The sequence below is a fragment of the Tripterygium wilfordii genome, chromosome 21 (genome assembly GCF_013401445.1).
Source record: "Tripterygium wilfordii isolate XIE 37 chromosome 21, ASM1340144v1, whole genome shotgun sequence".
Taxonomy (NCBI): Eukaryota; Viridiplantae; Streptophyta; class Magnoliopsida; order Celastrales; family Celastraceae; genus Tripterygium; species Tripterygium wilfordii.
Window position 1 is genome coordinate 14,435,381 of NC_052252.1, and position 24,766 is coordinate 14,460,146.

General features: G+C 36.4%; 4 protein-coding genes across 12 annotated transcripts; 1 reads left to right on the plus strand and 3 right to left on the minus strand.

The window, feature by feature from the left end:
- Positions 1 to 4,767: 4,767 nt before the first annotated feature.
- On the minus strand, positions 4,768 to 6,943 carry LOC119988712 (dof zinc finger protein DOF1.4-like). The gene is made up of 2 exons (XM_038833861.1): positions 6,802 to 6,943; positions 4,768 to 6,620 (listed from the first exon to the last, which is right to left on the minus strand). The coding sequence occupies exons 1-2, from the start codon at positions 6,865 to 6,867 to the stop codon at positions 5,652 to 5,654; spliced, it is 1,035 nt and encodes a 344-aa protein (XP_038689789.1). The 5' UTR covers positions 6,868 to 6,943; the 3' UTR covers positions 4,768 to 5,651.
- A 5,956-nt stretch (positions 6,944 to 12,899) lies between these two features.
- Positions 12,900 to 14,918, plus strand: LOC119989359 (squamosa promoter-binding-like protein 3). The gene is made up of 2 exons (XM_038834828.1): positions 12,900 to 13,372; positions 14,577 to 14,918. The coding sequence occupies exons 1-2, from the start codon at positions 13,065 to 13,067 to the stop codon at positions 14,692 to 14,694; spliced, it is 426 nt and encodes a 141-aa protein (XP_038690756.1). The 5' UTR covers positions 12,900 to 13,064; the 3' UTR covers positions 14,695 to 14,918.
- A 433-nt stretch (positions 14,919 to 15,351) lies between these two features.
- Positions 15,352 to 17,821, minus strand: LOC119989358 (mitochondrial arginine transporter BAC1). 8 transcript variants are annotated; one of them, XM_038834827.1, is made up of 7 exons: positions 17,441 to 17,821; positions 16,896 to 17,012; positions 16,615 to 16,716; positions 16,360 to 16,464; positions 16,175 to 16,273; positions 15,911 to 16,099; positions 15,352 to 15,807 (listed from the first exon to the last, which is right to left on the minus strand). In XM_038834827.1, exons 1-7 carry the CDS (start codon positions 17,531 to 17,533, stop codon positions 15,646 to 15,648), a joined length of 867 nt encoding a protein of 288 aa, XP_038690755.1. In that variant the 5' UTR covers positions 17,534 to 17,821; the 3' UTR covers positions 15,352 to 15,645. The 8 variants fall into 8 exon arrangements, with proteins under 8 accessions (XP_038690755.1, XP_038690751.1, XP_038690749.1 ...); XM_038834823.1 differs by having other exon boundaries at positions 16,923 to 17,012; positions 17,441 to 17,820; XM_038834821.1 differs by having other exon boundaries at positions 16,603 to 16,716; positions 16,923 to 17,012; positions 17,441 to 17,820.
- Positions 17,822 to 22,657: 4,836 nt separating this feature from the next.
- Positions 22,658 to 24,070, minus strand: LOC119987907 (auxin-repressed 12.5 kDa protein-like). 2 transcript variants are annotated; one of them, XM_038832814.1, is made up of 4 exons: positions 23,906 to 24,070; positions 23,540 to 23,759; positions 23,166 to 23,291; positions 22,658 to 23,025 (listed from the first exon to the last, which is right to left on the minus strand). In XM_038832814.1, exons 1-3 carry the CDS (start codon positions 24,006 to 24,008, stop codon positions 23,216 to 23,218), a joined length of 399 nt encoding a protein of 132 aa, XP_038688742.1. In that variant the 5' UTR covers positions 24,009 to 24,070; the 3' UTR covers positions 22,658 to 23,025; positions 23,166 to 23,215. The 2 variants fall into 2 exon arrangements, with proteins under 2 accessions (XP_038688742.1, XP_038688743.1); XM_038832815.1 differs by lacking the exon at positions 23,166 to 23,291.
- Positions 24,071 to 24,766: the final 696 nt, after the last annotated feature.

Genomic DNA, 24,766 nt, shown 5'->3' on the forward strand with positions numbered 1-24,766 from the left:
TGTTTGTTGTTCCTGTGGATGACTGACGACACTGAGATATGCTTTAATCGATCACTTTAATGTTTATAACTTTCACTTTTTTATGATACACAGTACACACCCAACTCTTTATCACTTCTTTTCTTTTCTCCTTCAAATTTACCTTTTGTGAATTGGTTTGTCCTGAAGATCCCAAACGACACTACAGAGTTAGAGAGATGTGTTATAAGAGGCTGTCAAATATTCAAGTGACGTGGGTTCATAAGAAAACCCAAGTCCCTACTCACCTGAAGAAACCGGCCTTTTTTGGGATTAAATATCATTAAGTGAGATGTTCAGAAAAAACAAAGTCATGCAGGCTTGATTTATGAGGGACGATATAAACTGCATGGTCGTTAGCATTGATGGGAAAAAAAAAAAAACACGACGTGCATGGGGGCTTGCAGTAAGATCCTAAAGCACTGTTGGAATTAAAAATCTCCCACACCAACCAAAGTATTGTACATAAATATTTCAGATGTGATTCCCGATTACAGCATATATTTGGTCTGCCATGGTGCGATTTTTGACCGGAGAATATATATATATATAAGCAATGACGAACCTTCTTCTTCTTCTTGCACTCCTCACTTGTGTATATATTATATATTGGCACATTAAATTTTTTTCAAATTATACTAGTTAATTCAGGGCCGTCTCCAGCATTTTGGAGGCCCTAGACAAGTTAAGAAAATGAGGCCCTCATCCCCCTAAATTTTTTTTTTATAAATCTAAAATCCAACATATCTAGTAAATCCAAAATGCAATATAATTAGTTCTTGAATACACATAAATTATCACCAATATCCAATAAATTAAGCAACTCAAACTTATAAATTTATTACATCAAATGAAACCAAATAACACTAAACTAAATCTAAGAAGAAAAGGTTAATACTCATCTAGCCTTTTGGTGTGCAAAATTGTCAATTAAATTGTTGTGATCAAGTTTAGTTGCCATTTTTTTCTCAATAGACAATATGGCCAAACCGTTCAATCTATCTTGTGACATAGTTGATCGGAGATAGTTTTTTATTCTTTGGCAAACTTTCACCAGTAGTCGCACTCTCAGTTAAATTCGGCGGCATATTTGTAGGTTTTACATACCTATTCATAGATCCCGTGAAAGATTGTGTGAGTTTATCTTGTCTTTCTTTCTTCTTCCTCTTCAAACTTCCTTATTCGAATTTTCTTTTACTTGTCATGATTTCTCAATCACAAGCAAACCTAACAAAAAAAAAAGAAAAAAGGAAATTAGGGTTTAGAAAAACAAATAAGAATTTGCCAATTTCTAATTAAGTGTGTCAAAAGGCCCAAAACAATAGAAATATATAATAGGTGATTTACCGGTGACTTTCCTTCTCTTTCTATCTCCGACTCTCTCTCAAAACTCTCAAAACCTTTTTTCAATAAGACGAGTAGACGACAAACAACGGAACAGGTTCTCATATAGTCTTACTCTTTGGCCTTTACTGGTGTTCTTTCAATTCTTTAATTCTTATTTTACAATTATGACCCTCACTTGTATGTTTGAATTTGATTTGTTACACGACAATCAAAGTTTTACGTCAATAAATTACATTTTTTAATTTTTATATATGTGATGGCGTGTCATTTTGTGTTTGGGCTAATAGACTTGTTTTCTTAAATAGCAATATATATTAGAATATTTTTTCTTAATAAAAAGTGAGGCCCCTCTCATGAGAGGCCCTAGGCAATTGCCTTACCGGCCTCCCCTGAAGACGGCCCTGAGTTAATTCCTTCCAATACATTAATTTAAGGATTTAAGTTCCCTATATATTCTGTGACACATTCATTATTACAAATTCAAACCCTTCCACTGTATATATAGCTAGAAAGACTGGTCAATCATCCACACTTTCTCAAGGGGATTGGTTGGACTACTGCCGCTCAACGAATGAACAATCCAGTGTCTAGCTTTAACACTATCGCGTGCCATATATGTCACAATCTTGGTCGATCTTTGCTTCTAAAGTAAGTTGGAAATTTTGTCTCCAAACACACTATGATCGATGTGTCACCTTTTCATGGACATAGATTGAATTATTTATTTATTTTCTTGGGTTTTAGTTATCTAGTTACTGTTAAAAGGATTTCTAACTTTTGTTTTTAATCTTCATTTTCCACCATCTACAGTAGAGCTACTTTTATTACAGTTTCTGTTGGGTTAATAGTAGTCCAATTCCCACTTCATTTTTTACTTTTCAAAAAGCATAAATGACAGATTACAGTAAAATCAAAAAGAATAAAATTAAATCATTCTTGAGTGGCATAATTGATTGTAGATTAAAAAAAATGAATGAAATAAAGTTAGTTAGTTTTCTTTTTTAAATATAGTTAAGAAATATGTTTTTCATTTAAATTAAATCGTGGACAAACATATGTCTCACTCATACAAAACCATAATTCAACCTCATAAAACATTCAATATATACTTTTTTTTTTTTTGAAAAACATTCAATATATACTTGGAGGTTGCTTGTTAGGGAAGGTTATGATGATATAATATGACCCCTCAAAGACCTTAGCGAGTGGAGGATTGTTGTATCACCAATCAAATAATTAATTTCTCATGAATGGCCATGATATGGTCATCGTACTTGGGCTACTTGTCCTCTTCTGTTTTGCTACATCAGAGAATGATTTGGTTTGGCTTTAATAATGAAACATATACTAGTATATTATAATGTAGTTGGTGGATTTAGGAACCTACAGATGACTTTTTTTTGTTTGTACAGTGGGATCCACAGTTACCATTCATTTTGGGTGCACACTGAATAAATTAATACATTTTAGCCCACAAACCAAGCAATGCCAGTGAAGCCCATGAAAAATTATGTGCGAGTTTATGCCTCTCGAGAGAAGTCAACCTGATAGTATATGATGACTAGCATACAGCTTAGTTGAATTAACATGTTGTGACAAAGAACATAATTTTTTACTCTCATTTTCGGTGGCATGGTCAGCGCCCAAATTAGAGTAGTTGACTCCAATAGGCCTGTACTTGGCTGTGAAGTGGGATAGGCCCGAGTAATCTAGCCCATTACTGATGTTGTTAGGGGGTAGCTTTAGTCCTACCCTGATTTTTTCTAAAGATACCCCGTCAATTGATTTTTATAAGGAGTGGTCAACTTAGATTGGGGTGTCTTTAGAAAAAATCGGGGTATGACTAAAGCTACCCGTTGTTAAGACACAATATATCATGTCGGTAAGACATAGTGCTTTCGAGTGGTTTATGTGTGCAAAGCCCCTCCTTACATGTCAACTAGGCTTTTTTATGGGCTTAAGTAATTTGAGCCAAGGCTCAATTGATGGACGCATGAGGAACAAACCCGTAAAACTAATCCGATGTACCTATAATATAATTGACATGTATGGAGTACGAATTTTTAATAGATGTCTTTTCATTTAATTTATAGGGATGCAGCGGTGCTAGTAGCTAGGTTAGGGTGATCAAGTGAAGTACGTGTATGATAATGAATTATGATCATTCCTGACATCCCACCAAGCCATTCATAGATGTGTTAATAATTGCTACTATACCACCACAACATGCATGCATTCCGGCGAGCTATGAACAATATGGCCAGGCCACCACCTTTACTTCCACTAGTTCAATTATCACCGCAGCCTCAAAAGCATTTAATTATTTGGGCTCCAATGCGATCTATGATATATTAGGGTTGACAAAGAATATAAGATTCAAAATGATAACTAGTCCTTACAATCAGACAAATATACAACATTTAGGGATGTATGCATCACTGTATTATGTATCTAATTTACGTCAAAAGGAAATTAATTGAGGCTATATTATAAGATGAAGAGCTTCACAATAGAGCTAAACATATATATAGAAATTCTCCTATGTGGACCAAGTTTGTGGACTTGTTTTTCAACCATAGATGTGGTGAGTCCCATAATAAATGTGTGGTCCCCACTTATGTTGTGTTTTATTATAACCATTGGATTTTGGTCCACAAACTTGGTCCACACTTTTTGATCGGAGAATTCTTATATATATTTATATATATATATGAAAGCGGCAATTGTGAGAGATTTAGCGCTTTAATCCTCAAGCATGCGTTACAAGACATACAAAACAAAGGTACACGCTTCCATAGACCACTAATACGTACTTTATGACAAACTGTAGACCATTGACAAAGCGAGTTCTTCACAGTTCAGCCATGCAAAGAGCGAGTAATGTCATGTTAATTATAATGGATCAAGGCATCTAGCAGTTTAATTCTTAAAAAAACTAAGAGGGTGTTCGAGTGAGTGAACATCTTCTGTACCTAAAGATGGTACCTAAACCGTTCTAGGTGCTAGTATAAAAAAATTCAACCATTTGGCGATAGCTTAATTGGTTTTTTCTCTGAACTTAGGGCATAAAGAATATCGTCTTAGGTCAGAAGTTCGATTTTAAATTAGTGCGATTATTTTCAAATGGTTTGCGTTGAGATTCGATCAAATTATCTGTCAGGCGGATTTACACATGGGTTGAGTCGTTATCAGCTAAAAAAAACTCTCTTTCATAGGCACACATACCTTTTTTTTGGGTCATTTACATAAGTGGACAAGAGAATGAGATTCTACACTATAGTACAGCCAAAACGCTACGAAACAATATCATAAACTGAATCTTTCATTGCTTCAGTAGTACTTCTTGTCCAATGCCAGGATGTGTAGACTCTATTTGGTTGGAACTAAAATGCCTGCCACTCTCAGTGACTATATAATTTGGAATAAACAATGACTACTGCTCAGAGCTGGCGAGCTAGCTAATACGTGCAGACGCAATTTTGAGGCATGGTTTTTATCAGCTTGATAAAAATCTTAGAACTACCAGCTAGTCAATATGTTATCACCTAATAATAATACCAATAACATATATGCATGAACATAGTCCATTGAGCATTTCTAGTATGCACCAAAAACCAATTGTTTAGTATTCTCTACAAAACCCACAATTTGTAACAAATTAATTTCATTGAAATTTAATTAACAAAGTGAACAACATATACCCAATACCAATCACACCTTAAATATACCCTTCCCAATTAAAATAACAAATCTCCCTCTTTAATTTCTATACCAATATACCCACCCCCCACAAAGAAAAAAAGAAAAAAGAAATCAGTTCCTCGAGCGATTGATCCCATTGACTCCATTAAACTCTAGTCCTAGCTATAGTTACAAACAAATACATAAGAAGCAAATTAAGGAAATATAAAGCATATATACATTACCGAATAAAGACAACTAAGAAAGTTGCACCGAATATCCTTCTCATGGTGGTAGCTCTTCAACTTTGATAATATTGTAATGATGAGATGAAGAGGATCCGAGGTTCCTCTCAGCGCAATCTTGGGTAATTATCAACCTTTTGACATAAAACTTGTAAGGCTGATTTCATTCTTGCAGCTGACATGATCGCTCCGATCCAAAGCTCCCCTCCCATCTTAATTTGCTTCAAAATATATAAGCCCATGAATGAACTCCACTACAAAAACAAAGCCTAACCGACTGAAATAGAGGAAGAACAAGCTAGGAAGAAAGAAAAAAGAGGGAGATATATATATATATTTATATCATGAGATTTGGTTTTGCTAGATCAATGAAGTCACAGAAGAACCAATATTTGCTGGATCATGCCAATTACCAACACTCGTAGAATTCCAGTAAATTGTAGGATCAGATAAACCAATCTCCTCCATCTGATTCTGGCATTGTGTGTCCCAATCACCCATCCTGTTTTGTCCCTCTTCATTTTTCACTTCTTTCATATGATCACTAGTACGACTTGCCATCTGAAATTGATCAAAGGGTGTCAAGCCTTGAAAATAAGGGTTGTCTTTGATCAACTTATTTTGTGGGGAAATACCAGCTGAGGCAAGCAAAGAAGCAATAGTTGGTGAAGTTGTTGTTGTGGTACTAGTGTTGGAATATGAGGTGGCTGACCCAAACATGGAAGAATAACTAGAAAGAAGAGAATTTGAAGCTAACCCATCTTGGATTTGCCTATTAGGATTAAACCCATTTGAGGAAAACCCTAATCCAAGTCCGTTCAACTGATTAGGAAGCAGATCATACGCAGAAGTACTACTAAACCTAGGAAATGAAAAATTCATCTCGGATGAGTTACTGGGTAAGCCATAAAACAAAGGATTAACATGACTTAAACCTGAAGACACATCGATCCGCGACGGTGGCGACTGATTAGGTCGATTAGGATTAGGGTTTTGAAGAACTGATGATGAAGAATCAACTCCATCAACAGTACTACTTGCACCACCAATATTTGGTCTCTTGACACGCTTGTTCTTCCGGCACCCACCACCCACTGGAACATTCCTTAGGGTTCCTCCTCTAGTCCAATACCTCTTACAAGCCTTGCAAAAGTGTCTTGGCTGAGACAAACTGTAGTTGTTGTAATAGCAGAACTTTGTGTTTGACGAATCACAGCGAGGACACCTGAGAGGCTGCTGTGGCGGCTGTTGTTGTTGTTGTAGTGATTGATCTTGTCCTGGTTTCTCCATATTAAGCCTTGTTGTTGTTGTTGATGATGCCATCAAATTCTTTTCATCAAAGAAAGAAAGAAAAAAAAGTTTAGGGTTTGGATGTTTTAGGGTAAAAATAACAACACCACTACAGATATTCTCATTCCAAAAGCAAAGTAACAAAAATGGGGTCACGTTTTTGTGTCTAATAATTAAGAGAGAGATAGAGAGAGAGAGAGGGGTTGAGAGAGAGTGAGACCTGCGACCATTCGTTGGTACTTGATGAAGAGATGTCGACCACCGTCTTCTCACATTCACCGAACATTTTCTCCTCACGCTACAGAATCGTTTGAGCACAGAGGTATAGACAAAGAAAAGCTGTTGACGTGAGAATCTATATTACTTGCAACTATAGAGAGAGTATTGAGAGAGTAGATTTATTTTTATTTATTTTGATTTTTTAGGGACAAAATTTCACGTGAGAGGGGGGTGTCATATGTGTGAGATGGCTTTAACGGGGATGGATTTAAAAAATGAGAAAAGAAAAGGGAAGACAAATATTCAAAATCCAAGAAGAAGACAGGGAGATAAAGTAAAAGCATTAACAGATGAATCTTTGGGAGGTTCGAGAAAGTAACAACACTACCATGACACTCTTACTTTTTCACATACATACATATACATTTTACCCATCACCACGTAACATTCCTTCCTTAGCATAATTGCATCAGAGATTGAGACTTGAAAGAGTTAGAAAGAATCCCAATGCTTCAAATGTGTTTGTATTACTTAAAAATATGAATTTTGTAACATTTTATAATTTATTACTTAAAAATATGAATCTGTTAGTATTTTGAAATGTAAAATCACTAACTATGTGATGCAAGGGGTAGTGGCCGATCTACCTCATGACATATGATATCGATGAACGATTAAAAAAGATGTTGTAGCTAACTCATTTAACATTTCTTGTGATTACTAGTTTTTTTTTAACAAAAATGGAGTTTTAGACAATGGCATGTCTCACCAATCCTAGGGACACCTCTGACCCATGCACAAATCACTCTTCGGTATGTTTGCTTATATTTCATTCATCGACATAAAACGTCAAGATGAAATAGTAATCAATATTAATTAACATAGAAATAACACAATTAAAAATTTATTCGTGGTGATTGAGTGGACTAGAATATGTATGTGAATTAGATATGTTCTCGTAACTAAATTCAATTTCACGATTGCATGTTTGGTGGCGTATGAATTATGAAATACCTACAACGAATTATAGAGACATTGATGCAGGGAATGTTTAGGTAGTGATGAGTACTAATTAATTAAATTATCATAGATCGAAGAACTTGAAGTCCAAGGGGAAGAGGACAAGAGGGCTCCATGTGGGAATTGAGTGTCTTAAGTTCAAATCTGGGACTCAAAAGACACATGGTAAGAAGACGACGCTTAGGTAGATAGGTAACTTTATTCACCAGGTCTCTCTTGCTCATGTTGTTGATCTTGTTGGATTTGCAGTTAAAGAAACACCTAAAAACAATAAAAGAAACCGTTAATGTTGTCAGAAGATGGAATGGAACAGCATGTGATGGGAGCAGCTAAGCATAAAAGAGACAGTAAAAAAGCAAAATAATTATAATTATAATTTGGGGGACAAACGGATTTTGTATTCTTTCAAGGGATCTTCTCCTTCCAAACACCCCCTTCATCATTCTCTCGGCAGTAATGTTAATTACTTTGAGATTCACTAGACCACGTTGTGTTATTTTTTAATTATATGATCACAAAGTGTGAGAGATTGCAACCTAGCTAATTAGGGTTAATTTTATTAGGATCTATACACCAAAGAATCTTTCTGTAGCCAATTATCTATTGTCATTAATTCTTATCATAACCACTAATGATGATGATGATTTCGTATGGAATATGTTAACAATATATACTGTATGAAAGTCAAGCTTGAAACTAAGTAATTAAATGCTGTTATTTTTACTATTCTATTAATTTAACGAAGTTAAGTGTCTCAAATGATCAATGAAGACTTAGTTATCTTATCTTTATGCAAAGATGTATGCCGCATGGTTTCAACTTTCGACCCCAACTCACATTTAAAGTGGGTTTGGAGGGAAGGGAAAAGAAGTGAAGGGAATGAAGAGAGGTGAAAGATGGAAGGTACGTAGAAAACTTTTCCCTTTCTCATGTTTGAATAGATAAAAAAAAATTTGATTTAATTTAGTAATTTATCCTTTTTTATGTTAAAATACTATGTACAAGGGTAAAATATATTTCTAACTTATAAATAACTTAATTAGCTATATTCCCTCCAAATGACCACATTTTGGGAAGAAGTATGTTGACAAAAATTAATAAAATCTTCTCCTCAATGCTATTCAAATCTCTCCCTTTAATTTTTTTCTAAATTATCCAAACAAGAGAATTAGGAGGAAACTCTCTTTCCCTTCCCCAAAATCCCTGAATCCAAATTCACTTTTACAGTCAATGCACAATCACAATCACGATATATTGTGACCTAATTAATTAATTTATTATACCTCCATTTTTTCAATCTTTTTAAGTCATTTTGTGACTTCATTAAATCGTTCCAAAATCGTGCTAACAAAACCTTTTCCTACTAGTTAAAACAACAAAATTATAATCCAAAAATGTTTGATATATATACGATGAAATTTTACTATAAAAGTTCAAACTCATAATGGCTTGTATCACGTCACAAAATTGCAAGTTTTATACATGTCGTGGTAAATTTCTACTTCTATTGATTAATTCCTTCTTTTACACCTTGATTTGTGCATAATGAATTGAATACAGACATGACTGCTTAATGAAATTCTCTCTCTCCCTCTCTCAGACACGCAATAGCCAATAATCATGCATGCATGCATGGACATCTACATTTATCATACTAGCTACATATATATATGTAGGACTAGTTACAGCTTTATTTTAACCTAATTTTTATTCAAAACAGGATGTCATACAATATATTTGCTTATAATCAAGTTTTAATTAGACTCTTACATGGATTTGAAATATAATATATGTACATATTTATACATATATAAATATAGGTAGGTAGATGTAGACGTACATGAGGATGGTAGTACTAGTCAATTTTGAGGGGGTTGACGGTGGGTCCAACCCACTCACACTGAAGTCAGTCACCAGCGGACAAAGAGATTCCAATTTGGCAAAACATGAAAGGAACCCAACACGCACGTTAAAGTAATCGAGATCTGTATCTACTGATCATGGAGAGAGAGAGAGAGAGAGAGAGAGTAGTGTGGATCGAGTCGAGGGGGACCAAAGCCGACTGTATCCATCAAAGGCTGACCTGACCACATTACTGCCCCTTACACTAATGTCCAGACAAAGACCTCAACTCTCCTCTCTTTTTTTTCTTCCTTTATTTTATATATTATTCATTCATTCATTTCTTGATGAAAGTACCTATCGTGCCCTCACAATATATATGACTTTACCTTTTGGAATAAGGGTAGTTTAGACTTTATCTAGGTTTAGTGGTGTAGAAGACTCAATATAAATTACTCGACTGTTTAACGATCGTAGATTTTGACATCTACAATATGTATATTACATATTTACACTTTTATAAATTATGGGCCGGGGGGCCATGTTTGTAATGAACGTGGGCATGGAAAATTCCAGTGAGGTTCTTCTTCCCTGTCACGTTAATTTATACATAAATTATATATATTCGTTTCACACAATAAGGTTAGAAGCTTGTGGACGTTTGCTCGTGGGACCAGGAGAGAATGTTGTTGAATAGACTTTCTATTTATATATGTATATATATAGATTGGTCGAATGAAGATTGAAGTCTTAGGTGACAAATTGATTAGGGGGCTGGTTAGGGAGTGATGTTGAGATTCTCCCACTAAGGAATTTAATAATGGGAACCTAAAGTCTAAAGAGGAGTAGAGAGAGATCATATGAATGAATTGCTTCTTATTTTAATACAAGAGTGTTATAATTATGAGATTTTTTTATTAATTATAGAATACTAATGGGTTCATAATTATGTTTACTCTTATACTAAATCTGCTTACGTTATCCAAATTCCCTTCATTTGTGTCCTTTTAACACATGAAGAGAGGATTTAGGCTTAGCTTGTCCAGGCCTAATAGTTCTTGTGTTGTGTGATAGAGTATTGGGCTTGAGTAAGTCCATGCATTAGCTAGCCCAAATACTAGACATTGCTACTTGGGCCCATGAATTATGGTCTAATATGTATTATGTGGCACATTACTCTTTCTATGGGCCTGATATTACAGCACAAAACTGAAATAATCATCCATAAAGTTATCTTTGTTTAATTGTTTTCAAACCCTTGACATTGTTATTTGGGCCACTAATTGTAGGTTTAACATCCTCTTGTGCCAGATTATGTATCGCATATATAGTTGGGCATTGGGCTGTTCTGCTTTTTCTAGGGGCCCAACAAGCCTATTATGAGTGGCCCTTCGATTGGCAAAAAGCCCTTCGTTCGGCCCATTAAGGGAGAGTCGTAGTCTGCGTCTCTGCGAGACTGCGATGGAGATTGTGCACTCCATGAGAATTTGGAATTCCCCTCCATTTTTATTAGACAAACCAGGACCAACCTACATATATGTAGAATAGATTGGGTACGTAGTTATATATCCAGTAAGGATAGGTTCCCACTGTTGCAATCATTGAAGTGTGAATGGTTGAATAACCAAAAGAGAGATGTGTGTTGTGTGTTGTAAAAATCGCACATTGGAAAGTTTTAGCGACAAGATTGCTAGTTTATAAGTGAGGTCGTTGGATTAGACATTTTGGGTCAAGGACATGTTGGAAAATAGTCTTCTAATTAATAATTGAAAAAACAGAAGCCTCTTTAGTCGTTCGAATGGTAACAATTTCCAGACATGTTTGGACAATTCTTCAACCTTCCTCAATCCAAACCTCTAGTAAGGCCCTCTACCACGTCACGCACATGAACTATTAGGATGGCTAAACCCCTTGTCCTGATGGCAACTCTAGAAACATCATACGAGCAACAGACTTTGCCTCCACACACGATCCGAATCGACTCCAAATTTATTGATCAATCCTAATAGGACACCCAAATTTTTATGGTGTAGAGACTCTCCAGGATAAGGTGTTGTATCTCGGGGAGATTCGGGTTTTCAGTACCTCACCTTGCAGAATCAACCAAGATCTAGCTATTTCTATTTTTGTTTCTTTGATTTAATCTCATTTATTGTGTTCAATAAAATTCAATTTCTGTTTCTTTCAATCTTACCCTTTATTTTGTGCAACTGCTATATTCTATTACAACAACACCCACTTAGTTGCAACGTAGTTGGCTGCATCAAAAACTATGAACAATGAAAAAGTAAAAGAGAGGGGGCAAGGACGAAAGAGATGAAGAATAAGATGCCAACAATTAGTACGAGAACAAAAAATAAAATAAGGACATGCAACTATTCAATATCATATGTCTGTAATGGTGACAAGCCAACATTTAGTAAATCAATGGGACCATACAAGGTACAGGATTTCCAATAATACAGCAAAGATGCTTGAGAAGAAGTTGAAAGGACTTACTGCCAACTTGCAAGAACCTAATAACATTGACACCTCTAGCCAGCTTATCTGGCAGTACCAACAAGCATGCCCCATCATAAAATGTATGTAGATGAGGTGGGAGATTGATGTTTTTGTAGACATCAATAAACCACTTGAGTGATAGCGTAATTGATGAATCTATCTAGGGTTAGACTTTCGATTCCATAACATTGTAGTCACATGCTGGGCTTCGACTCAATTTATCTTATCATTAGATGGAAAATTTCTTCTCGCGTTAGCCTCAACTGCCTAAATTTAAGCTCATATAAGATGTCCAAATCAGAAACTTTTATGAGGTCATTCTCCGTTAAAAAAAAAAAACATTAATCTATGAGCCTTAATTTCATTTAAGTCTCTCGAGTGCTTGGATTAACCCTCCCACCAAGTATTTCACTCTGGTCAATTCAACCATTAGATTAAACTATGTGTGTATTTATTTGATTGTGAAATAAAGTAAAATAAAGCCACAGAAATATACCAAACCCCATCGTTGTCAAGTAGGGTTTATATATACCAAACAATTTATTAGAAAGCTAATTTCCATTCTTATATATTTATCAAGCTAGCTAGCTAGCTAGCTAGACGAGTAACATGAGAAAGATAGATGCTTAATTTTATTTATTTTTTTACATGTTAAGGATAACAAACTAATTAATACAAGTTTTCTCTTATTTGAACTTTAGTTTGATGGACCTATAACCACTTTAGTACCCATCACTGTTAAGCTTCCGACTGCTCAATGGTCCTCACACACATTTTTTCTTCTTTTTCATTGCTCTTTTATATCTGGCTACTGAGTTATTATTTACATTATTAAATTCTTATCCTTTCTCCTTCATTTTCCTCTCCTTGCCTTGTTGTGCTTGGATCTAAGAATTGATAATGGCGACAAACAGAGCTGAAGGAAAGAGGAGCTTGAGGGAGATTAGCGAGGAGGATGAAGAGGAGATCACTGAAGAAGAAGACAGTGCTGGAGAGGATGATAAGAGCAAAAAGAAAGGGAAGAAAGGATTATTATCCGGTCCAAGCCGGTCAACAACGCCGGTTTCTTGTCAGGCAGAGGATTGTGATACCAATATGACTAATGCTAAGCCCTACCACCGGCGTCACAAGGTCTGTGAACACCACGCCAAGGCTCCGGTCGTCGCTGTCGCCGGAATACAACAGCGGTTCTGCCAGCAATGTAGCAGGTTTGTCAAACCCTAATTAATTTTTGTTATCTATTTGTATTATTTACCGGCTCAAAGTAGAGTGCTTAATTTTGTGTTCCATTGTTAGGGTTAATTAGAAGGTCAGATTCAACCTAAAGTTGAACAAAGCAAAGCACTAACAAGTTGTGAAATTAAATTTTTTTGCAGAAACATATATGTAAAAAATCTTCACTCTAAAAAAATCAAAATTTTAATTAGTGCATTTTTAGGTAAAAATCCTGTTATAAATCTACCTTACCAATTATTTATGAGAGAGTGATTATATCTGAGTTCATTCCAATTGTTTAATAATAAGTTTCCCTAGATATTGTATTCCAGAAGTTTTATTATATGAAAATGGAAGATATATAATGTTCAAAAGATGGTATATTAAGGAGAACCACGAGTAACTCAAATGACACTCATGTGTGTCTAATCTCATAGAGATCCTGAGTCCGAGTTTCCCCTTCCCCTGTATTCAACAAAAAAAGATGGTATATTAAGACTTTATTATGTTATATCGTAGTTCATGAGAAAAATTAATATTGACCAAATCATTAATCCTTCCAAAACTCTTTGGTTCTAGTTAATTGTAAGACTTAATACTTACACAAAAAAAAAAAGATTTACAAGTACTTAATTATATTCATATATGTATAATGCACCTCGAAAACCAATTAAACTAGACATTATTAGTTGTACCTTTTAATTTGGCTGATACACATAAAGATGTAGTTGGTGTTACTGTTATTGTATTTGCCTTTCAGTATTCGAATCCTACCCTCTTCTCCAAACCTAATTATAAGGTGTTCACGGGCTACACATGACAAAAACAGTTGAAAATATACATACATACATATATATATATATATATATGAGCTGGAAATCACGAATTTGTAATGAATCATTTTTGTTAGCTTGTAAAAGACGGCTTCAATTAGTATTGTCCACTAATCACAAATATTTGGATCTTATCTTTCTTATTATTAATTTAGTTTATGGTGAGAAATAATGTGTTTTTAGTCCGGTATGTAGTAAATCTCGAATACTTGGATCGCCCCCTTAATCGACACCATGAAAGAGCTAGCCGGAGCCAATGACTGTTGATTTCTTAACATGAATTGTGGTTTGAGCAAGTTTTGTAATGGTGATATAGCTAGAGAGGATGGGGGATCATCATATCTTTTCACAACTATGATTACAGGTTCCACGAACTATTGGAATTTGATGACAATAAAAGGAGTTGTCGAAGGCGTTTGGCAGGGCATAACGAGCGGCGTCGGAAAAGCTCGTCTGAATATCATGGAGAAGGCTCAGTCTGAGTAGAGGATTATTAATATGGGAAGTAGGTATAATCTTTCTAATGCATGCTCTCTCTCTTCTGTCAATTTTAAGCTGGTCATTGAGCAGCAATTGCAAATTTGCAACTATTCACTATCTTAGGAATAAATTTAAAAAAACTGCAATATATTCAGTAACTATTCCTTGGAGACCATATATGACAGATGCAATCTATGATTATATAAGCTGCATATTTTGACTTCAATGGCATTCTCTCCTTTTCATTTATCACCGTATTATTTCACTAAGAGTAGTTGAAGAGATGTGGCTGAAACAAGCACAAAGAGAAGTGCCAGCCTGCCATCAGGTATGAAGTTGGTAGCATTGTTGAAAACTACTTGGGTGATAGTCTTGTTGGTGAATCTCTCAGGAGGTCAACCGTAAGAACTCGGGAGGTCCTGAGTTCAATTCTCACTAAGAGTAATACCCTTGTGATCATGCACTAGGTTTGGACTTGCGCTATTGTCAAGTGGAAAATTTCTTTTCACGCGAGTTGTAAAATTCAGCAAGTTAAAAACATATGGCTAGACTGATGCAGAAGAGTTGCAAAGATTTGTCCCTGGTTCACAAATGAGGAGAAGTATCAATCAAATTTCTGTTAACTACTTGTTTCTATGTCCAAGCTCAGCACACCTGGATGGTCTCGCAAAAACAGAGACAGTCTCATATACTTAATGAGGCAACCAGATCACATAACCAATTTGGTGTTCCTTCATAAGTTCAGATTTAACTGTGCCAACCATAAAAGATGCACTAACTCATAACTTATGACCTTTTTGTCTGTCTAGCTCAAGTGTCAGGCAACTCTTCTCTTCAAAATTTGAATACAGTAAACTGCATGGTGTCTGCCCAGAGTTTCATGAAACATTCATGGCCAAACAGCCATCAGTGCTGGAAATGGCAGCACAAAAAATTATAAGGCAAAATTGTCTTTAATCGTGCTTGATGCCCAACATTTTCATGGAAAGCTCCCAGGGGACAATTGCAGCAGCATTAGCAGGAAAGGCTCGAAATGGATTTCTAGTAGAGCTTCTATCTGGTGAAGTCTGTATGATGGTTTTTGCCACATCCAAAGGCAGAACAGCGGACCAGAACTGGAAAATAAGAGGGCAAAAAATGAAATGAACAAAAAGGACACCAGCAGTATTTGTCGTAATAGTTCTCTTCACTTATAACCGGGGTACTACGAATGCTTACAGCTACACCACCAAGGCCACCACTAACAATGCCAACCCCCATGTCAAACAAATTGCTATGCTCAAAAGAAGCAGCTTTCAGTTGTGAATGCATGTAATAACGAACATACTCATAAACACTAAAGAAGACTGCATTTCCTAAGGATTCTCTTAAAAATGTTGTAAGACCTCCACGAAAAATGCCAGTAGCCTGCAAGATTTCACATCAGTCCTAAACCACAAGAAACATTAAGTAAGGTGAGCATAGAATTTCCTCAGTCCTCACCCCTTCACTTTTCAATGTCTGAAGAGCACAATCCAGAGGACTACTGTATCTTCTGGATATTGGAACCAACGAGTCAGTTCTTTGAACTTGCATCCTACACTGCAGAAGATCAATGTTATCCTATGATAATACAAGTACAGCAAGGAGAACAACACTTCCACACATTAGCTTCTCAAAGCACTCACCTTAACAAGCTCAGATGGACATAAAACAAAACTAACTATAGCTCCACCAAAAGCTGCTGTCGGAATTATGACTTTGGGCAGTGGCTTATCACTTTGCAACCCTCCCTTTTCAAGCAAGGAAGAAAACTATTTACAACTTATTTAATTGATTTGAGATATGTTTAAATGAATAGCCAAAAAAATTATTAACAAAACCAGTCTGCTTATTGTACATAACACAAATAAACAGCTAATCCACTATACTTTTATAAAAACCTGTAGTGACTGTTTTGTCTGTGAATAAATGCCAAAAAAAATCGAACTCTGAAAAGCCACCCCAATAAAAGATGATGTTGCCCCTGTATAAAGTCCTCTAATCTGTTAAAGGGCAGCAATCTCTCAGTTCTCCTCAGAAAGTATAAAAAAGAAAGAAAAAAAATGCACGATTCTGAATATAGGCCCCAAGGAGAAGGGAGAAGGAGATGACAAGAGCAATTTAATGCAGATTATGGAATCCAGCTAAACCAATTTCTTCAACCATTGTAAAGCCCTATTGCCCAAAGGAAACATTGTGAGAACCATACCCCTTCTGTCTTTAGTATCCTAGCCGTGCAATGCAATCCGTTCCTATACTTGATCCCATGAGCTTCAGTATTATGTTTTTGCAGCTTCACCTGATACATTGAGCAAACGGCTAACACCTTTCATCGAACACCTGGTATGCACAAGAATACCAGCAGAGCTGCAGAAGTAAAGCTGAAACTCGCATAAGTCGAGCCCCAAATAGCACAATAATGACAAGCATGATTTAATCAGAAACGCTGTATCATACTGGAACATATATTAGACAAACAGTAGAGTTTATAATGACATTCAACCAATGGAGGATAAAGCTTCAATTTTTCCAAGTTTTGCTTCATTATGCAGTTGATAAAACTGGAGAAGTAAAATAAATAAATCGAGTTCAGGTCAACAAATCAATCAAGTTCCTCCCATGACGTTCGGAAATGCAGCAAAATTAAACAATAATCCAACAGTTAAAATTGCAAAATCTAAAACTTTATTGAAAAAGAGATAACTTGAATACAAATGTAAAAGATACCTTGACGGTGTCAAAGGGATGACCAATAGCGACGGTAGCAACGCCGGCGACCAAACCTGCTAAATACTCCCCGTAACCGGAGATCTCTCCCATTTTCCTCTACCTCTGTTTAGCTCATCTGTGTATCTCTATGCTCCTATGTCACTCGTCTCTAAACAACAAAATAAGCATGATTATTCTGTCCTCGTCACCAAGCACTCTCTCTCGACTAATCCAATTTTGGTTGGATTCACTGACAGCGCGCGTGTTCGAAGAGGATGCGATGGACAGCGCACATCCACTGCTTATTGCAAATCAGCAAATGTTTGTGGCTGTCGAAACTCAAAAGTCGAAGCGATGCCCAATTGGGATTACCACTAAACTATTCAATTGTAAAAAACAAATTATATATATATATATATATATACATCGGTTCTCTTATGCGGTACGAATTTGCGGTATCAAATAAGGGCCGTTCGATCAATCTTACTGCTAACATCTTTCACGCGTTAACGTCTCGTCTCTCTCGTTCTACGCCCAAGTGTGGTTGTTAACATCTTTCACGCGTTAACGTGTCGTCTCTCTCGTTCTATCTCGGTCTCATTCACTTCTCTCTCCTCAACGCGCACATCGCCCAAGTGTGGTGAGGTGAAGTGCTTTATAAGATTGGGCAAACCTATCACTAGTAAACCGATTTTATAGTGCATAGTTAGGCCCATGACAATTTGGTATCAAAGTCAAACCCACTTTGACCCATGTTACGTGAATCGGGCCACGTAAAGGGCTACATGTTGACCCCGTACCCTATTGAGGGTGCTAGCCGGGTGAAAGCCTCAGGCAGAGTGCAGCCAACGTGGACGTCAGCTTGCGAAAGCGTGGTGGTTTGCTATACATCCCACATCACCCAAGTGTGGTGAGGTGAAGTGTTTTATAAGATTGGACAAACCTATCATTAGTAACCATGCGCTAGAAAACCGGTTTACTAGTGATAGGTTTACCCAATCTTATAAAACACTTCACCTCACTACACTTGGGCAATGTGGGATGTATAACAAACCACCACGCTTCAGCGAGCCGACGTCCACGTCGACTGTACTCTGCATAAAACACTTCACCTCACTACACTTGGGCCTCACTACACTTGGGCAATGTGGGATGTATAACAAACCACCACGCTTCAGCGAGCCGACGTCCATGTCGACTGTACTCTGCATAAAACACTTCACCTCACTACACTTGGGCAATGTGGGATGTATAACAAACCACCACGCTTCAGCGAGCCGACGTCCACGTCAATTCACCTCACTACACTTGGGCAATGTGGGATGTATAACAAACCACCACGCTTCAGCGAGCCGACGTCCACGTCAATTGTACTCTGCCTGAGGCTTTCACCAGGCTAGCATCCTCAACAGGGTATGGGGTCAATAGGTAGCACTTTACGCAGCCCGACCCATGTAACATGGGCCAAAGTGGGTTTAGCTTCAATACCAAATTGTTATGGGCCTAACTATGCACTAAAAAATCGGCTTGCTAGTGATAGGTTTGCCCAATCTTATAAAACACTTCACCTCACCACACTTGGGTGATGTGGGATGTATAACACCATCGGGGCTTGAAGATGGCAGATGCGGGATGAGTTTCACTCATCTCACCTGACGGATGTAATCTGAAGAAAAGGCAAATACTTGGATTTTCAATATCGCGATGAATGCCTTTCCTTTCTTGCATAGACATATATGAGTGTAAATTTATGAATATTATGGATTTTTAAGTTCTGATTTGTTTGATTTGGCAACTGCCTTTGGGACATCAGTTGGGTTTTGTTGCTTTGTTCTGGAGATTTTGTGCCGATCCACTAGTTTGACATTTTTGAAAATCTTTTAATATTTTTTTGCATACATTCTCTTAATTGGCTTTGTGACTGATAAGGATCCCCTCTGTTTGGCTTATCTTTACACTGTTGGTTGGACGAAGTGAATAAAAAATGGGTCTCTCTAGCCTTCCTACTTCATCTGAAGGAGTTTTTGGTTTTGGTTCGAATCGCGAATTCGCGTTTCTGGTCATTTTTATAGTCAACAATGGCAAGAATGTAGACATGGAACAATACAAACAGCATCACAGCTAATAGAGGCACTCATACAGCATATAAAAATTTCCTCTATTGGTCATTTTTGGGGCTTCAGGGAGGCTGATTTGGGGCTTCGGGGAGGTCGATTAACCTAATGGAGGTGGTCTTCTTGGTTGAGTGTCTTATGGTCGGAGGTGGTCGATCACAGAGGAGGCGATGGAGGTGGGAACGAGAGAGACAAGTGAACGCATGAGACTGATGAGAGATGGGGCTTTTGAGAAGTGAAGGAGAGAGTCGAGAAGTCGCGTGAAAGATGTTAACCGTAAGATTGATCAAACGATCCTTATTTGATACCGTAAATTAGTCCCGCAAATTCATACCGCATAAGAGAACTATATATATATATATATCTATATATATATATATATTCAAAAGTACGAACACATATATTAACACTAAACATATATACACAAACATTTATAATGACATGAAGTAAATATGATGTGGTATGTTTTTTAACAAAAATCTTAATCGTATAAATATAATGATTATTTAAAATTTCAAAATCGAAACACTTTCATAATCATTTACAATCATATTCGTTTATCATTTAATTTTTAATTTTTTATAATTGATTGAATTATTGTTTTCAAACTCGCAAATCTAAACCCATTAAAACATGATGCTAGTACCAAGTATTTTGGTAACCATTTATACATTTACCATATCACATTTATGTAATTTTATTATTTAGTTAATTTTATCAATCACTTGGTTAATTAGTGTGATTCTTATTTTATACGGTTTATCATGATTTTTTTTTGAATACAAATACAAATACAATATACGACACACCACCAGATCAAGCCTATGAAAGTACAGGTGTCAACAGGCCTCACGCAGGAGGCACAAATCAAGCCCACGCAGGGGCAAACTATCAAGCCCACGTAGGGGCAGACTAAGCCGACACACCTCCTTATAAATATTCGGAGGAGGTGAGACTAGAACCCATGACCTCAGTCAGGAACATGCAAAGTCATTGCCACTCAACCAAACTATCATGATCCTGTATGCTTTAATATGTTAATAGATAACGGTACAATTTTATACTGCTAGTAGTAGGATTCAAATTAGTATATGAATTCTGAGGCTTAGTGGTTAACTGCATGATTCGAAGACATTTTCTTTCTACGATTGAGAGGTTAGAATCCTTTCACCAGCAAATTTACTAATACTTTTCAGGACTTAGCAATACAGAATCGATTTTGTTCTCGATTCAGGTATTTGTCGGGTACTAAAACCCGACATCAAAACTAACCCAAAACCGTGACAGATAATACAGGTTGGTGGGCTATAGCTTATGAAGAGGTAGTGGGTGAGATTTATTTACACCCTAATTTTTACTAATTATACCCAAATATATCTATATCCCATAAAAATTGAAAAATAACTAACCACACCCTAAATAATAAAAAATTGACACATTTATTAAATACACTCCAATGATTATTATCATAAAAACCCTAAGTACATACTCATCGTCGTCCACTCGTCCCTGATAGAGAAGCTGAAGTTATCGATTTGTGGTTTTTGAGAGAATCCACACGAGAGGATTCTGGAGATCAAGAATTGAATACTAGAGATAGGTTGCAAGTCACATTTAAAATGGAGCGTGTTAATCATCTACCTAGAAAAGCATATGGTCAAAGGTAAATTGATCAACGTTGGGGTTTAACTGATAAAAACTAAAGTGTAAATAAAGTTCCCATGGGCACCAGGCCCATTAATTGGATAGACCGTTTAGTTGGGCTTGAAAGGGCCTACCACCCTTTACTCTAGTCAGCTTTCTATTTTTTGGAAAATGACATATTAATACCACTTTAAAAAATATTGGACATCTAGGTCTATTCCCAAAAAAACTTTATCCCTCATAAATTCATTTTTATTTTTTATAATATTTAAATCATTTAAATTTTATATGATTCATTTTTTACTCTTTTTTCAAAGATGATTAGATCTAATATGTTTCTTTCTTATTACTTTCTTTATATACTACATCTTTCTCTTATTTCATTACATCTTCTCTCTCTACTACATCTCTCTTATCACAACAATTTTTTCTCTCCTACTGCATCTCTCTCTTTACTACATCTTTCTCTCTCTCATATCTTTTTATGGCTGTCGTTTTGGTCCAAATATGATTGGGCATAATGCATCTCTATGAGGGGAGTCCAATGGTGATGGTGGTGTTGCGAATTATCGTCGAAATCGACCGGATCTGAAGTTTTTTCCAAATAGTAACATTGACCGATCAATGTTACTATTTTGAAATAATAACATTAGCCGACCAATGTTACTGTTTTGAAATAATAACATTAACCGATCAATGTTATTATTTTTAAACGGTCATATCCAATGGCCGTTTTGGGCCGTACTTGACTGGACATTATGTGTTTCAATGAGGGGAGTCCAACTGTGATGATGGTATGACGAACCGCCATCGAAATCGATCGGATATGAAGGTTTATTAAAATAGTAACACTTTACTACCAATGTTACTATTTTAAAATAATAACATTTATCTAAAATTAAATTAATAATTAATAAGAAGTGAAATCTTTGCCAAACAATTTAGAAAACAATTGATGCAGTTTGATTCTTCAATTCATAGTACCTCGACTCTCGAGTGCACTTCTTCCCTATACTACGAGTGAAAGAGACTACGAGTGAAAGAGTGAATATAAAGACTACCATTAAAACAACCCAAGCGAGACTTATTATATCCATGTGAATTCTATCCCCTATCTCTATGAATATGAATGAATGAATTATTCCATTATTAGTCACTAATAATAGTAGAATTATTGACACAGAATCGAAAAAGGATTTTATTCCATACCATTGATGAATTGATGGATAAGACAAGAATAAGAAAATAATTAACATACTAATATACTTTAAAGGAATAAAGTTTTTTCAATTGAATTTAAATGTCCAAAAATTTCACAAATATACCTACTAATCCTTCAATCATCCTTTATTATAGGGACCCACGCCCACCTACCTTATCGAATTTTCTATTCTTTGGGGCCCATCCCATAATATCTTAATTCATTCAATAATGCTGCTATAATCAAGTAGATAAGCACAAACGATTAAACAAATCATCGTTTTACAATCCCCAAAATTAGATTAAAGGATGATTTCATTTCATAAAGCTATTTATTCAACATAGTTATAACTTATAACAAACCACCGAAAGCTCATCAACCACCGTACACGGCAGATCTTGGCCTTACAAAATATCAAATACAAGGTGCCACAGCATCAAAACCACCCAAATATTTCACAATACCAAGCCTCGGCTTGCATATCAAAGACATACACGTTGTCGCAAGAACATCAAAACGACAAGGACGCGTTGCTGACACCACACCCAAAGCAAAAAACGATCGCTATTTACATGCCACCATCCGTCACTCAGTCTCCCCCACTTCAGCGATGATGTTTGCTTCTTGTCTCCCCACTGTAGAGCCTGTAGTCACCCACACACAGGACAATCTTCTTTTAGCGATCAACCCAATAAAATTAATAATCGACATCATCATGATCAGCTATAATATAGATCTAACGGCTTGAATCCACTAAAGAAAAAGATCAGCAGAAGATATATACCATGCACATGAGCATGATTGTTGGGTGTTTACCCAAGTCACTAAAATTTTTTATTTCCACGCGCCTATGAAACAGAGAGCCAGGTTTTCCTCCTTCCATCTGTTACTGTTAGCCTCCTTTTGGTTGCTGAGAAAATGAAGGAAAAAGAACACCAAAAAACACAGAACAAATAACTCTTGACGTTCAAGTCCTCCCTCTATGTTTCAAAATTATTTTCACTGACAAAAAATAAAAGAATAATATATAACCACCTTAAATTGGATCAGTAGTGACATGATATGTATATTTTTCATTTTCTCAGCAACCAAACAGAGTATCTACTTCAGCCCCTTGATTACTAGCAAAAGAAAGAAGAATTACTAGTCCGTACGTACCAATCATAAACAGTAGGAGAGTTGGGCTGTGGCTTGTCAAAGATTTCAGAACCGATGCCCTTGGTGGCAAGGTTGCTCCCAGGGTGGAATACACTCCTCCACACGTTGTCCTTACGAGCCGATATTGGTGTTGTTGGTGTCACCGGTGTTGACGGCGTCCCTGGACTCGCTGGCATCGACATCGTTCTCTGGTACTTGCTCCCCTCCCCCTTTTCACCATCTACACATGCACATAGCCAATCTTTCATTAAAACACTTCTTAATTGTCATGATCAACAAATTATGATTGAACAAAAAAATTTCTTCATTCATGTACGATCATAATTAATTGATCTAATCAAATATAAATGAACAAATTTATGTTACCTTTGACGTTCAAGGGGGTGGCTAACTTTCTAAGCCTCCCAAGGCCACGTTCAGGTTGAGGACCCGCAACAACATCATCCCAAATCTTGTCTAGCAGAACCATTTTCTCTCTTTCTTTGTTCCTCTCCTCCTTTCCTGATAGCTTGGACTGCTTATACTTGTGGCTTATTATATAGAGGTGGGTGTGCCTAAAAATATCTGTTTGGGACTCTCCTAATAATTAATAATTATGGTATTTTCTCTAGATGGGTCATGGTTTTATTTAAAGTTGAATTGTTTTAACTGTAGGCAAGTGGAATCAGGAAGTTCTGGGGGCGGAATTAGTTCAAAATGGTGGATAAGGATGAAATGCTGAGGGTGGATCCCGCAAAATAATATCTACTCTAGATCTGATTAGAGTAGGTGGTGGGATTGCTATACGTGTGTACATTTGTAAATACCTTTGCTGTCCTATTCTACAGAACCTACGTGGGGTCCAGGGGTATGGAGACTAATGGGCTTTTGAAAGGTGGCAGATGGCCCACCCTCCTCCTCTGATGAATTCACGGGCAGGAAGTATAGTATAATTAAGTTGGCTGTATTAATCAGTGATGACAAACGTTTGAATATTCTAATCTGAGCTGTTGTTGAAGTGATCAAAGTGAGTGAGGGTTGTCTTTGTCAATCGACAATGGCTTTAGAAGACTCTGGAGTCTGGACTGGGCTAGTTAATGGTATCTTAAGAAATAGATTAAGAGCCATAATATATTATTGAACGTAATTAAGCAAGTTGAAGGTGGCAGTGTCGTAATGGATGTCAGTTTCTACTCTCTGTAATCATTCCGACAATGATGATTGACGCCCCATCTTTTTGTCTTTTTT